The sequence below is a fragment of the Solanum lycopersicum genome, chromosome 10 (assembly GCF_036512215.1).
Source record: "Solanum lycopersicum chromosome 10, SLM_r2.1".
Classification (NCBI taxonomy): Eukaryota; Viridiplantae; Streptophyta; class Magnoliopsida; order Solanales; family Solanaceae; genus Solanum; species Solanum lycopersicum.
The window spans coordinates 64,072,459-64,086,973 of NC_090809.1; the positions used below are offsets into that span (position 1 = coordinate 64,072,459).

At 31.4% G+C, this 14,515-nt stretch overlaps 3 protein-coding genes across 3 annotated transcripts; 1 reads left to right on the forward strand and 2 right to left on the reverse strand.

The window, feature by feature from the left end:
• Window positions 1-379: 379 nt before the first annotated feature.
• On the reverse strand, window positions 380-2,099 carry LOC101261380 (UDP-glycosyltransferase 73D1). The gene has a single exon (XM_004249783.5). The coding sequence runs from the start codon at window positions 1,987-1,989 to the stop codon at window positions 505-507; it is 1,485 nt and encodes a 494-aa protein (XP_004249831.1). The 5' UTR covers window positions 1,990-2,099; the 3' UTR covers window positions 380-504.
• A 5,915-nt stretch (window positions 2,100-8,014) lies between these two features.
• Window positions 8,015-11,751, forward strand: LOC101261675 (UDP-glycosyltransferase 73C4-like). Its single transcript, XM_004249572.5, has one exon. The coding sequence runs from the start codon at window positions 8,140-8,142 to the stop codon at window positions 9,598-9,600; it is 1,461 nt and encodes a 486-aa protein (XP_004249620.1). The 5' UTR covers window positions 8,015-8,139; the 3' UTR covers window positions 9,601-11,751.
• Window positions 11,495-13,267, reverse strand: UGT73C4 (UDP-glycosyltransferase 73C4). Its single transcript, NM_001361348.1, has one exon. The coding sequence runs from the start codon at window positions 13,140-13,142 to the stop codon at window positions 11,667-11,669; it is 1,476 nt and encodes a 491-aa protein (NP_001348277.1). The 5' UTR covers window positions 13,143-13,267; the 3' UTR covers window positions 11,495-11,666.
• Window positions 13,268-14,515: the final 1,248 nt, after the last annotated feature.

The window sequence follows — 14,515 nt, forward strand, 5'->3', positions numbered from 1 at the left end:
ATTATTTTACACATTACTATAGAATATATCTCACTATAAAATGAATCTACGATAGATATTTTTGCCATATTTACAATAATATTTCATCGCTGTTTCTATTTAACGATAAGTTAATAACAAATAGTTTAAATATTTAGTCAGATATAATATTTATTGATGAATTTCGTTATAATTTTTGTTTGTTTTAGTGTAATGTAACATTTTATTTTTTAGGGAAGGAAAAAAAGTTGTTCGAAAAAATATTAAGATAAATATTCATGAATGGAGAAAATCATAGAAACTACTAAGCTGATATCACAATATCCCTATAGAGTACCATAAATGAAAGGGAAAACTTAAAAGTCTTATGCACTTAAATTTACCTACAACAAACAAAAGATAGCTCTTCAAATAAAAGAGGCAAGGTATACTCTATAATTTTGAAAATAAATGTATGATAACAAGTTTAAAATGCTAATAGTATAAAATTCTTTATACTGTCAGTGAATGTATGTAATTAAAATTTTAAACTAATTGAGTACTTAATGATTGGTTTAAGATGTCTTGGATGAGGTTTAATATGTTGAGTCGAGAAGTTCCATTTTCTTCCATGGTCATTCTTGCTATCGTCCCTAGTTCTTTAGATCGAATTCTTCTCTTTTCGCCTTCTTCTCCTCCATCCATGAGTTCCTCTATAGCGTTCACAACTTGTTCTTTGCAAACAAGTACTCCAACTTTCTCTTCTTCTCCCCATCTAACCGGAAATTTAACTCCAACTTCAACTCCAATCCTCAGAACTTCAACAATTAGCTTCTCATTGAAGAATTGTTCCGCAAACATAGGCCATGTGATCATAGGCACACCACAACTCACCCCTTCTATCGTTGAATTCCAACCACAGTGGGTCAGAAACCCCTTTATGGCTGGATGTGACAATATAAGAACTTGAGGGGCCCAACCCTTAATCACAAGTCCCCTCCCTTTGATTCTCTCCTCGTACTTTGTGTCCAACAACCATTTCTCTAGTTGAAGAAAATTTTGATCTGCGGTCTTTATTACCCAAATAAACGGCCTTTTTGATGCTTCTAAACCGAGCCCAATTTCTATCAATTGCGATGCGATTAACCTGCATTGACTACCAAGACAACAATAAAGAACGGACTCATTTTTCATCGTGTCGAGCCATTTTAAACATTGTTTGTCATCAATTGAAGGTTTATTTCCCCTTTGATACATATCCATAACATTTTTATTACAAAGCGAAACTGGTCCAATGCACCATACCTTCTTATTAATAGCTTTTTCATATTCCTCAACACATCCATGCTCCAATTCTACAAAACTATTAACCACAACTCCATAAGCACTTGATTCAGCCTCTTGCATCTGACCTCTAATATCATCCAAGTCTGGTAATTGCACAAAAGCCCCTGGAAGTTGATTTTTTGCTATTTCAACCCTTAGTGGAAGCCCTGGCACAACAAAACGTTCCATATCCGATTTAACCTTCAAATAAGGCCTATGAAGCATCAAATTATGTGAACTTAACAATGAAAAACAACACATCCCATGAAAAACAAGCCTTGGGACGTTGAACTTTCGCGCTGTTTGCGATGTCCATGAGAGACACTTATCTGAAATTATACAACTTGGAGGGGTATTTTGGTCAAGCAAAATATTCTCCAATGGATTTTGTAACATATTAAGTGCTCTATAAAAATTTCTTATAAGGTCACGCGAAGGCACACTATCTAGATTTTCACAACCGATAGGTAAGCCAACTTGTTCACTAGGAAATGGGATTTGAATAAGTTCAATATCTAACCCAATTTCTTTTGCCCGATTGATAATAGTTGCAAATCTTGACGCGTTATGTGGTGTAGTTACTAAACTAACCTTCACACCATGCTCCGCGAATAGCTTAGCCATGTCTATCATGGGAATCATATGGCCTTGTGCTAGTAATGGAATAAACACAAAATGAAGTTTTTGAGGAATATTGGTTGCCATTGTTGAATGAAAAAAAAAAAAGGCTAGCTAACTTGTGAGGTTTGAAAGAAAAATAGGTGTTTAGATGGAAAGGGAGACTTGCATTTATAAGACTTGTTCTTAGGTTATATAATAAGAATAAAGTTTGGTTTAATATAAGATGAGGATAATGGGATGGAGGTAAGTTGCACAAAAGGGTTAGTTAGAATTTCATTTGCTAAAAAAAATTATATACTGTGCAAATAACTAGCGGCCACATTATCGAAATTTCAACGGATTTGAATACTGAGTTCTAAATTTAATATTGTATATAGTTTTAATAAAGTTGTTAGTTTGATCAAATTCGTATTTACGCTTATACCTTCATTTTTGTAAATGGGGTAAAACTAATTATTTTGAAATTATATTTACACCCTTCGATTTACTTTTATTTGTTCATTATGATAAATATATCGTTTCACTTTATATTAAGAGAATTTCCCCATATTATAACCCTTAAATAAGTTATTTATTCTTCGAGTTATTTTTTATATAAACTAAACATCAATTAGTATTAATATGAATATTCGTTCAAATTTTAGGTATAATATTTTCTTCAATATTTTTATAAATTTCTGATTCGATCACGAATTACGAAAATTTGGAAATGGTGAAGACTTGGTCATGAGTCAATTGCGGCTAGAAATGAACAAATAGATTGTAGGTGTTGACTCCAAGAGGCGGTACACAACTGGACAAAGTTATTTGGACGACTAGTGATGGTGCCATGCCCCGACCCTGCTTACACGCAATATTATATTGTTTTCATATGAATGAACTACTAATATATTTATTCGAGACTCGAATTCGAGATATTTAGTTAAGAGTAAGAGACTTTTATCAGTTAATTGTGATTTATGTTGGTTATTTTTTGTATATTTCTTTTTTTTGATATTTTATCCGGTGTCTGAAGCTCTTCCAGCTTGAAAGAAAATCTAACGGGTTTTTACATATATAGTTGAACAATGAGAACTGATTCTGTTACTATTTTCCTAGTTTAGTGACCTTTTAAAATAATTATTTATGCAATTTATGATTATATTGACATATAAAAAATAAAAATTTTGATTTGTCATGTCAAATTTATTTTAATAATAAATGTAGTTGAATGATTTTTTTAAAACAAAAATGTCAAATTGATTGATTTTACTATACTAAACGCAATCTTTTTATGTTACATTGTCGATTGGTTTAAATTGGAAAAAAAATCAGACTATGATGTTCAAGGGTGTATCTCCTAGTAGGCTATGACTACGTTAAATTTGAGTACGAAATCTTCATTTTTTTTTTTATATATTTGTATACTACGAGATAAATATTATAAATTTCAATATATAATTGATAGTTCAAAATATTTATGATTAAAAATTAATTTATTTAAATTTCAAAATCTAAAAAATACCATATAAAATAAGACCGAGGAAATATAGTACTGTTCTTTTACAAATAAAGTAACTTCTAGATGATGTGATTAATAAAAGTACTCATGACCAAATAATACATTTTCTCATTTGAAATTTAAAAGAATGTTACTATCATAAAATGAGCTGTCCTGATAATCACTTTGAAACTCTCCTGTTTCCGTGTTTTGTCAAAGTTTATAACAAGTTAAAAATATATTTTCTGAAAAAAGGACGATAGATGATAATGAAAAAAGATGTAATATTTGGACGTTAAATAAATGATAATCAGAAAGAGTGTCGCATTTAAAGAGGTGAAATGGATGAGCAAAAGTTGTCATATCATGAAGTGGGGAATAACCCTCATCTCATGTAAGACAATTAAATACATAATAATTAAAATTATTTATTTTAAAGAATCGAGATGTTAAAGACATTTTTTTTTAAAATGAAATGTTTTTGACTAATACTAGGAGTTTTTTCTTAGAAGCTAAGAAAATAATTAAATATTAAGCAGAAGCACTTTTGGAAAACTTGATCAATCATAAATATGTTTTTCTAATATGGCCAAAATAAAAAAAGATTTCATGTAATCTCACAAATAGAGTATACAGAGAATGATGTATACGTAATTTTATTCTCATCTTGTGAAGATAAAGATAATATTTCTTGTAAGTGGTGGGATAGTTGAGGTGTCAAATGAGCATATCAAATTGAAATTGAGTAAGTCGGAATAAAATAAAAGATTGGGCTAAAATCGATCAAAAACTACTTAATTAAATTAAAACGGATTGGATCACAACTCACCCAATTAAACTCAATTCTTTTGAATAGTCCACCCGATCTTGACCCGAGAAACAAAACCAAGTCTCAACCCGCCATTCAAGATATGAGATTCGACACCCGATCCAAATTCTAGGAACTGAGCCTCGACCCAACATTGACTTACAGCACGTCCTTGTATAATGCTCAAGGCTCTCGGCTGAGTAGCAAGAGCAACTTTTAATTTATTATGAGCCTAAATGATTGTAGACATTGAAATGTTGTAGGACTCTACAAGATGCGTTCAATTCGAGTTGGGACTCTACAAATTGTGTTCAACTCAGATAAGGATTCTTGGAGGCTAATCAACCCTAAACCCTAGTTTATACCTATATAAATGATACTAAATTCCCTTAAAAGGCATCTCGAAAAATCCACAAAGAGATCAAGATCTCGAATACTCCACAATTGATGGATTATTCATATAGAGAGGTCAAATCTAAATCATCCTAATTCGAGAAATACGCCACTAACGGCCCTCGAATCATGGATAAATCATCCTGGAGAGTAGAATCAAGGGAGAAACAGATTTGTACTCACAATCTTGATGAATAAAATCATGTTTCTTCATATTTTATTTGTATGGTTTATTTATTTTCCATATGTTTAATTTGTTGCAAACAATGATGAATTCAATAAATTCTTGCCAATAACTATGTTCGCTAAATAGAAACATTAAACTAAAAGCCCAAATAAAATGAATACCTAGAAAAAAAAAGGCTCGAACGCGAGACCTATTCTTAACTGTGGACGTGAGTCCAAATAGAGCAGAATGGGATCAACTGATTCATATTATCCAGGTAAATTCAAATTAAACTTTAGTTGATTTATTGTTATTTTAATTAATAGTCAATTTTAGTAACTTTAAAATTGATTGATTAAACATATATTCTAGTCGTTAGTTTTGTTAGTCTTCTTGAATTGTCAATCGTCATTTAATATGTTTAAATTCTGCAGTGTTTGTATACTAGCTAGAAACAATTTAACAACCAAAATCCAGGCCACATAGGACAATATAATATTATTTTCTTACTTTAATATTTTTAAAAAATATTATTAATGATATGTATAAAAATTTTCAAGGAAAATCATGTGCACATCGTCCAAAATCATATTTTAAATATTTTTGAATTATGTTAGCACATTGACTAATATCATACTCAATAATTTAATGAAATAAGTAAGACTCAACGTAATGCATTTTTTAGTGATTTTAAATACTCGATTGATGTGGTTAATACACAATTAATTTTTAAATTAGTTCCTAATAATTTCATTATGTTAAACTAAGTTTAAGGAGGAGATTGTATGAGAATAAAGTCTTATACCAACAACTGGAAAAAAAAACTATCAGATTGAAAAAAATAATTGTATATTAGAGTTGGCAAAGAAAATAGAAGCTATTAAGTTAAAAAAACAAATAAAAAAAATTGAAAAACTATATATGCTTAATCTAAAGCGGATTAATTTGAATATTATTAATCAACACATTTATTAAAGTGGAATAGTCAAAAAATTCTTCTTCCATAAGTTAGAAATGTGTTTTACATAAATTATTTCTTGAAAAAACACTAATAAATTATTTTGTTTTATTAAAGAAGTAAATTTTACTGATAATAACTAAACATGCAGTATATATATGTATACATATTATCAGTCGCTATTTCTTTAATAATAATACGAAGTAAATGTTAATTAATTTGCTATAGAAATTAAATTTTTATATATAGGTACCATAATCCCATAACTAAATTCATCTTTACGTAGGATTATGATAAACAAGATATTCACCCTAAAAAATTGTGTGTACGCTATTGGTATGCTATAAGTATCAGCAATTTATTACTAGGCAAAACAATTATTATGATAGACCTACAAATCCTATTAAAATTAATATCTTTATTAAAAGAATTTTCGAGTGATCAACTGTATACATATTCTACCCTCATATATATATATATATATATATATATATATATATATATATATATATATATCTCGTTTTGTATTACTATTAACTAGGAAATTTCAGATTTTCAAAAATGTTTCACACTATATATCCTATATTTGCCTCTATATTTTTTCCCCTCACTTTGTTCAAATAGCATAATTAGATGTGACATGATTATTGAATGAAAATAATTCTAGAAGGTGAATTAATGGTACAATATTGTGGCTGTGTGGACTTTGTCGTATCATCAAAAACGAATGGCAAAGTGGCCATCAAGAAGTAGCTCGATCCACATTATAATTATCTAGAATTTTAATTTGCCATTGTGTTCATCGACTTATTAATTAAGTGGACCTGGTAAAACGTTCCAGAAAATGGCAATTCATGTTTACTCCTTCCATCCCAATTTACGTTCGACAATTCAAAATATGATAATTAAATTATGTATTTTTTTCCGCATAAATATAAATATTGAAATTTCAAGTCTTTCATGATAAAATTTACACGTAAAATGATATAGAAGTACTATTAACTATAAGTTTATTTTAACATATTATTCGTTTTGGATCACGTGTGTCTCATTTTTTTTTCCAAAAGTCTCGTACTATAATCAATCTATTTTTTATTTTATTAAATAGAGATGATTTAATAAAGAATACTTTATAAATTATTATTTTATCGGAATGGAAATAGCCAAATCGGCAAATAGTATAAGAAGGAAATAGTGAGATTAAAGGAATACTAATTTTCTTAATGAATATGAAAAGAGCTGAATCGATAGATAAATTTATAATTTCACGGCCTTAATTTCTTTAAGGCCATCTAACATAGCAACATCAATCCTAGTGGCTTGATTGCAATGTATAAAAAAGGAAGAAATTTAATTATGTTTGAGTTATGATTCGTTATTTAACTCAATTTGACTCGATCCATATTTGAAGATTATAAAGAGGGAGAAGTTCCTCTCTAATATTTCTCACTTCTTCCTTTTATGTTCACCTTGATACAGTGCGAAAATTCTTTTTATTGCGATCATCATGAGACTTTAACTAATAAAAACCTCCAACAAATGGAACAAAATACTTACAACTTGGATGTTCCAAAGAAATTTATGGCTCGATCATCTAATTTATTATTACTTAAAATAAGTACGAAATTCTCACTTCGAACCAAATGTGAGAATCAAGTTTTGTAGGACGTAAAATGGAGTTGGGATGGCAAAGAATTTTAACACTATTGAGTATCAATTTTGTTACATCGATGCAATGATGGACCAAAAGTACAACGAAGGACACTCTTTTTGTACAGTAACACGATAATTTTCTAAGAAAAACATATATTCCCTTGCCGATAACCTATGCTCATACGATATATCAAGTTAGTCTTAATAAAGTCTAACTTCAAATCTAGCGCTACATTTAGGTATCTATATATGGTCGAGGTTAAACCATTTTTGCCTCACTTTAGCCATTTTTCTTAAACTTCAATTTTTGTTAAATCTAACTTTAGAAACCACATGTCTAAATTTTGATATATGCACAAAATTATTTTTTAAAAGATATATACCACAAATTTCTTATCTTAGATTCACTAGAAAGGGGACAAAAAAAACAATTTACAACAGAGTTTTGGCTTTGATCTCTCAGAAATCAGGTTTCCATTCATTTTTATCAGTTGGATTTTGTCACCATCCTCCAATAACGAAGGACGTATCAATCATTGAAGTTAATTACACGTTCGACAGAATTCAATAGTTTTGCCTCACTCCGTGCATTTGTATTCTTCTTGTGACTGACAAGTATATATCATCCTCAAAAAATACAATGCTAACTAACCACACAGTAGATAAAGCTGAAAATGCTTATGTCTGCTCTTACATCACTTTACAATGTATAAATTAAGCAATGTAGAAACTATAGTGTAACAACTTGAAACATAAACAAAAATATTCGATTAATAATGGGTGTTCTTCCCACAGTGCAGCCACATTTTGTGTTGTTTCCTTTCATGGCACAAGGGCATATGATACCTATGATGGACATTGCACGACTATTGGCACAACGCGGAGTTATAATCACAATCCTTACTTCACATTTGAACGCCAACAGATTCAAGAACGTCATTGATCGTGCAATAGAAACAGGACTAAAGATTCAGGTGGTTCATCTCTACTTTCCAAGCTTAGAGGCTGGACTACCTGAAGGGTGTGAAAATTTCGACATGCTTCCATCGATGGAACTTGGGGTGAAGTTCTTAGATGCTACGAGAAGACTTCAACCCCAAGTGGAAGAAATTTTGCAAGAAATGAAACCTTCGCCGAGTTGTGTACTATCTGACATGTGTTTCCCATGGACAAATAATGTTGCACACAAATTTAACATCCCTAGGATTGTTTTCCATGGGATGTGCAGCTTCTCTTTGTTGTGCTTACACAATTTGAGAAATTGGGAGGATTTCGAAAAGATTGCGTCTGATACTGACTACTTTCAAGTGCCTGGAATATTCGACAAGATTGAACTAAACAAAGCTCAGCTTGCGAATATTCTAATAAAAGATGGAGATATGAAGAAAATTATGGATCAAATACAGAGAGCGGAGGATGAAGCTTATGGGATAGTGGTGAATAGCTTTGACGATTTGGAAAAAGAATACGTCGAGGGTTTAATGAATGTGAAAAACAAGAAAATTTGGACCATTGGCCCTGTTTCACTCTGTAACAAAGAAAAACAGGACAAAGCTGAAAGAGGGAACAAGGCTGCAATTGATGAACACAGGTGCCTAAACTGGCTTGATTCATGGGAACAAGACTCTGTACTCTTTGTATGTCTCGGGAGCCTATCGCGTCTTCCCACGTCTCAGATGGTTGAGCTAGGGCTTGGGTTAGAATCGTCTAAACGACCTTTCATTTGGGTCGTTAGACACATGTCAGATGAGTTCAAGAAATGGCTAGTTGAAGAAGATTTTGAGGAAAGAGTTAAAGGGCAAGGACTATTAATCCACGGTTGGGCGCCACAAGTACTCATCTTATCTCATCCTTCGGTAGGTGCATTCTTGACTCACTGTGGATGGAATTCGAGCCTGGAAGGTATAACCGCTGGCTTGGCCATGATCACTTGGCCACTATTTGCTGAGCAGTTCATTAATGAGAGACTCATAGTGGATGTACTCGCGACAGGAGTGAAGGCCGGCATGGAGAATCCAGTGATATTTGGAGAAGAAGAAAAATTGGGAACACAAGTAAGCAAAGGTGATATTAAGAAGGTGATTGAACAAGTAATGGGTGATGAAATGAGAAGAAAAAGAGCAAAAGAATTAGGAGAAAAGGCAAAGAGGGCTATGGGGGAAGGGGGTTCCTCTTACCAAAACTTGACACAATTGATTCAAGATGTTACAGAGCAAGCAAATCTTTTAAAATGTTGATTGAAGAGGTAATTATGTGTTCCTTATAGTTCAAAATCAAGCCTTATAGTAATTGTAAAAGTTCAATTACTATAATAAGACAGTTCAATTAATCAAGTAAAGAGATGTTTACAAAAGTGCCGTAATTGAGGGATGAGATTAATAATCCGCATTAAGTTTAAAAGTATCTTCTCTTATAAGAATGATACACTTCCTGCCAGAACTTGTAGAATAGGACCATTTTTTTTCTTGTGAAATACATCTGTCTTGTATACAATTCAAAATAATATCTGATCTTTGGATTAAGATTTAAAGTCATTTTTGAGTTTGCACAAGAGGCACTCACAATGTTTGTAATATTGGTGTACTTTTAGTCCTCTCTCACACTTTTACCTATTTCTGTAATATTGATTTTGTCCAAACTTTTATGTATGGAATGCTCAATTCTCTTTTTTATATATTTAGATGAAATAATAACTTATGGAACAACTTATTCTGTTCAATAGAATATATTATTACAACTAAATTCAAAACCTACATTAGCTTGTTGGACAACTAAAGTTCTTATTATCAATGTGTGTTTTCATTTTGCAGATTTGCACCCTTTAAATTATTAAATTTTGTTATTTATCATTAAGGATAATACTTTATCCGCATTAATTATATTATTCATGAGAGGGTTAAGGAAAAAATTATGAGAAGAGGAAAAATATAGCAATTTAGGTAGCGACCATTTTTCTAAAAAAAATTATAATTATTATATACATATAGATTATAGATGATAAATATTAATTAATTAAATATTTAATTAGAAATTAATCTTAAAAAGTCTAAAATCATTAACATTTTAATTAAATTTATACAATCAAATATTTAAATATTTTATAACAATTTAAATTATAAAAAAGATAAAATCGTAATTCAATTTTTAATTTTTTTTTAGTTCATGCTTTGAGTAATATACGATAAATAAGGCTATCAATGTAGTAAGACTTTATGTGCAAATTTTCATGATTCACATTTTACTTGAATTTAAAGGCTGCTATCTTATTATGTTTGATCATCTAATAGCTTATCCAAATCATGGGTCTTTATTTGATATTGTTTGTGAGTTTTCTTCATGTTTCTTATCTTGGTACATATAAAACATACACCGAATATCTAAATAGCCCTTTAAATTTGGCATAATTCGTAAGATTGTCACTTAAAGTTAGTCAATGATCAAACACACACTTTAACTTTGATAGAAGTATATCTATTAAACATACATATAGGGGACTTTTCAGCACGATCCAAATTTGGTCAGATTTTAATATTGATATCAAATATTGAGTGAGAAACAAAAATATTAAGACACACTTGCTTATGATGTATTGCATAAATCAATTATTGAATGACACGTGTAGTTTCAAACAATTTTATCAATTAGTCAAAGATATATACTAAAACATCACTATTGTATTCAATCGTAAAACATATACTATACCATTAAAAAATAGTAGTATCCATCATCTTTAAAAATCCTAAATCCGTCTCAGTATGTAATCTTCCACCTCTTTAGGAAAAGCCCTCTTAAATCCTTGAATGTATGTACTTTCCCTTTAGTAATTTGATTTTTGGTGATACAATTGTTCAACACATGCCTAATATATAGAATTATCCTAGTTTAATTGTTAAAATGAGATTAAGAATATATTTTGTTTTTAATTATTTATTAATTAAAGTGATTTGAAAAGAAAAGAAGCAAGAATTGAGTTCTTCAATTGTGACACTTTTTAATTAGGAATAGAGTATGTTTTTTTAATAAAATACTACTATATTTCTTAAGAAAAATGACATTTAGAATCAAACCATTGATAATACAAACATTTTAAAACCAAACAATTAATAACAAGAGGATTGTTGAACCAAACGATTACCTAACACCATTTTTATTCAATTTCACGTAATTTAAAGATACTTTTTTAACTCTTTCCGTGTACAATACAATTATAAGACCATAAAATTAAATATTACTCCTATATTGAAGTAACTGAACTTTACTAAATGGCATAATTCATTAATTTCACCATATCCTAAACCAACCTCTACATAGGTTTTAAAATTTTTGCTTGCTCTGTCACATCTTGAATCAATTGTGTCAAGTTGAAATGAGATGAACCCTCTTCCTCCATAGCCCTCTTTGCCTTTTCTCCTAATTCTTTTGCTCTTTTTCTTCTCATTTCACCTTCCATTTCTTCATCCATCACTTGTTCAATCACCTTCTTAATGTCATCTTTGCTTACTTGTGTTCCCAATTTTTCTTCTTCTCCAAACATCACTTGCCTCTCTATGCCTGACCTCACTCCTGTCTTGAGTACATCCACTATTAACCTCTCATTACAAAACTGCTCAGCAAACATTGGCCAAGTGATCATGGCCACGCCAGCGGTTATACCTTCCAGGCTCGAATTCCATCCACAGTGAGTCAAGAACGCACCTATTGAAGGATGTGACAAGAGTAGTACTTGTGGCGCCCAACCGCGGATTAATAGTCCTTGCCCTTTAACTCTTTCCTCAAAATCTTCTTCAACTAGCCAATTCTTGAACTCATCTGACATGTGTCTAACAACCCAAATAAAGGGTCGTCTCGATGATTCTAACCCAAGCCCTAGCTCAACCATCTGAGACGTGGAAAGGCGCGATAGGCTCCCGAGACATACAAAGAGTACAGAGTTTTGTTCCCACGAATCAAGCCAGTTTAGACACTTGTGTTCATCAATTGCAGCCTCGTTCCCTCTTTCAGCTTTGTCCTGTTTTTCTTTGTTACAGAGTGAAACAGGGCCAATGGTCCAAATTTTCTTGTTTTTCGCATTCATTAAACCCTCGATGTATTCTTTTTCCAAATCCTCAAAGGTATTCACCACCATTCCATAAGCTTCCTCCTCCGCTTTCTTCATTTTTTCACTCATTACTCGCCACTCTTCATTTCTCGGCCTGGCAGCATTTCCAAGCTGATTTTTGGTTAGTTCAATCTTGTCGAACAATCCAGGCACTCGAAAATACTCTGTATCAGACTCGATCTTTTCTAACCCTTCCCAATCTTTCAAATTATGTAAACATAACAAAGAAAAGCAACCCATTCCATGGAAAACAATTCTAGGAATGTTGAACTTTTGTGCAACATTAGTTGTCCATGGGAAACACATATCAGATATTATACAACTTGGTGAAGGTTTCATTTCTCGCAACATTTCTTCCACTTGGGGCTGAAGTCTTTCCGTAGCATCGAAGAATTTCAGCCCCAAATCCATCGATGGAAGCATGTCGAAATTTTCACATCCTTCAGGCAGTCCAGCCTCTAAGCTTGGAAAGTAGAGATGAACCACCTGAATTTTCAGTCCTGATTCTATAGCGCGATCAATGACTTTCTTGAATCTATTCGCGTTCAAATGTGTTGTAACGATTGTGATAATAACTCCGCGTTGTGATAGTAATCGCGCAATATCAATCATAGGGATTGTATGGCCTTGTGCCATGAAAGGAAACAACACAAAATGTGGCTCTATAGTAAGAACACCCATTGTTAAATCAAAAGAAAAAAATGAGAGAATATTTTTTTTTGTTGTTATATTATTACACTATGGTTTCATCAACATATTGTTTAATTTATAGAGTATATTGTGAAGTGATGATGTAAGAGCAGACATAAGCATTTTCAGCTTCATCTTAATGGTGATAATGTACTGATTGTTATTGTGAAATTGAATATGAGAGGATGATATTTACTAGACAAAATGACTTCTAATTTTGTAAATAACCAGCTTATTACAGATATTGCTCTATTTTTGTTTAAATTTTTTTTGAAATAAACACCCAAGATAAGATTAAATATTACTCCATACAAGATACATCCAGTTCACAAGAATACAAAACGTCCCATTCTTATAACAAACACATTTCACGTACGCTATCGTCATTTTAATTAGTTTAAAAATTTTGAATTTAAAATAAGATTATGACATATTTAATAGATAAACATGATCTCTAATTTGATTTCAATGAATAACTATGTATTCTAACTTTAAATGTGCACATGCTGACATTTAAACTTGTACAAAATAAGTGTGTGCGCACATGTGAACACTTAAACTTCCTTAACACCCCACCTCACGCGCAGTTCTTAGTATCTGGTGCGTGTGCAATTTTGATTTTGGGGACCCCAACATCGAGTGAGACGGGCAATCCATCCATCTCATTAACTAACCACCGATTAGGGACTTTTGTCATTCTTTAATACCCCACCTCACGCCATGTGCTTAGTATCCGGTGTTTGAGCAATTTTTGGGGACCCCAACATCGGGTGAGACGGGATCTTAAATCTAGCTCACACCCCAAAAGCTAGCTCAAAGGGAGGAGGATTGCCCAAGTCTTATAAGGAGTCCACCCATTCATTAATCATCAATATTGAGACTTTTGTCATTCTTTAACAATTACCTTACGTGACATAATACACGTAGGACACAAAAAATTTCATGTAGGGTGTAATTTAGGACGAATGTGTCTATTTATTTAACTTTATATAAAATTAAATGCTTACTTGTATATTACTTAAAATTAAAAATTATAGTTATCAACTGACGTCAAATTTAGGGTCATGTTTAGTGCTTATACCTAAAATTATTAAATTGTCCTTAACACGTAACTTTTAGTTATTGATCTGTCCCTCGTTTTTGGAGGATGATGATAAAATCAGACTGATGGTCATGAAAGTTCCACATGATAGGAATGAATGGGAAATCTGATTTCTTGAGAGTTCAAATCCAAACTCTTTTAAATGTTTTTTTGTCCGCTTCTTATACCTCCTGCCTAAATTAAGAAATTTATTCGATTTAAAATTATATTATAAAATTATAATATAAAATTTTATGACGAAACGCAAGCTTACACGAAGTCT

Coding starts and splice junctions, on each gene's coding strand:
- LOC101261380 (XM_004249783.5), bottom strand. CDS start 1,989: ATGGCAACCAATATTCCTCAAAAACTTCATTTTGTGTTTATTCCATTA.
- LOC101261675 (XM_004249572.5), top strand. CDS start 8,140: ATGGGTGTTCTTCCCACAGTGCAGCCACATTTTGTGTTGTTTCCTTTC.
- UGT73C4 (NM_001361348.1), bottom strand. CDS start 13,142: ATGGGTGTTCTTACTATAGAGCCACATTTTGTGTTGTTTCCTTTCATG.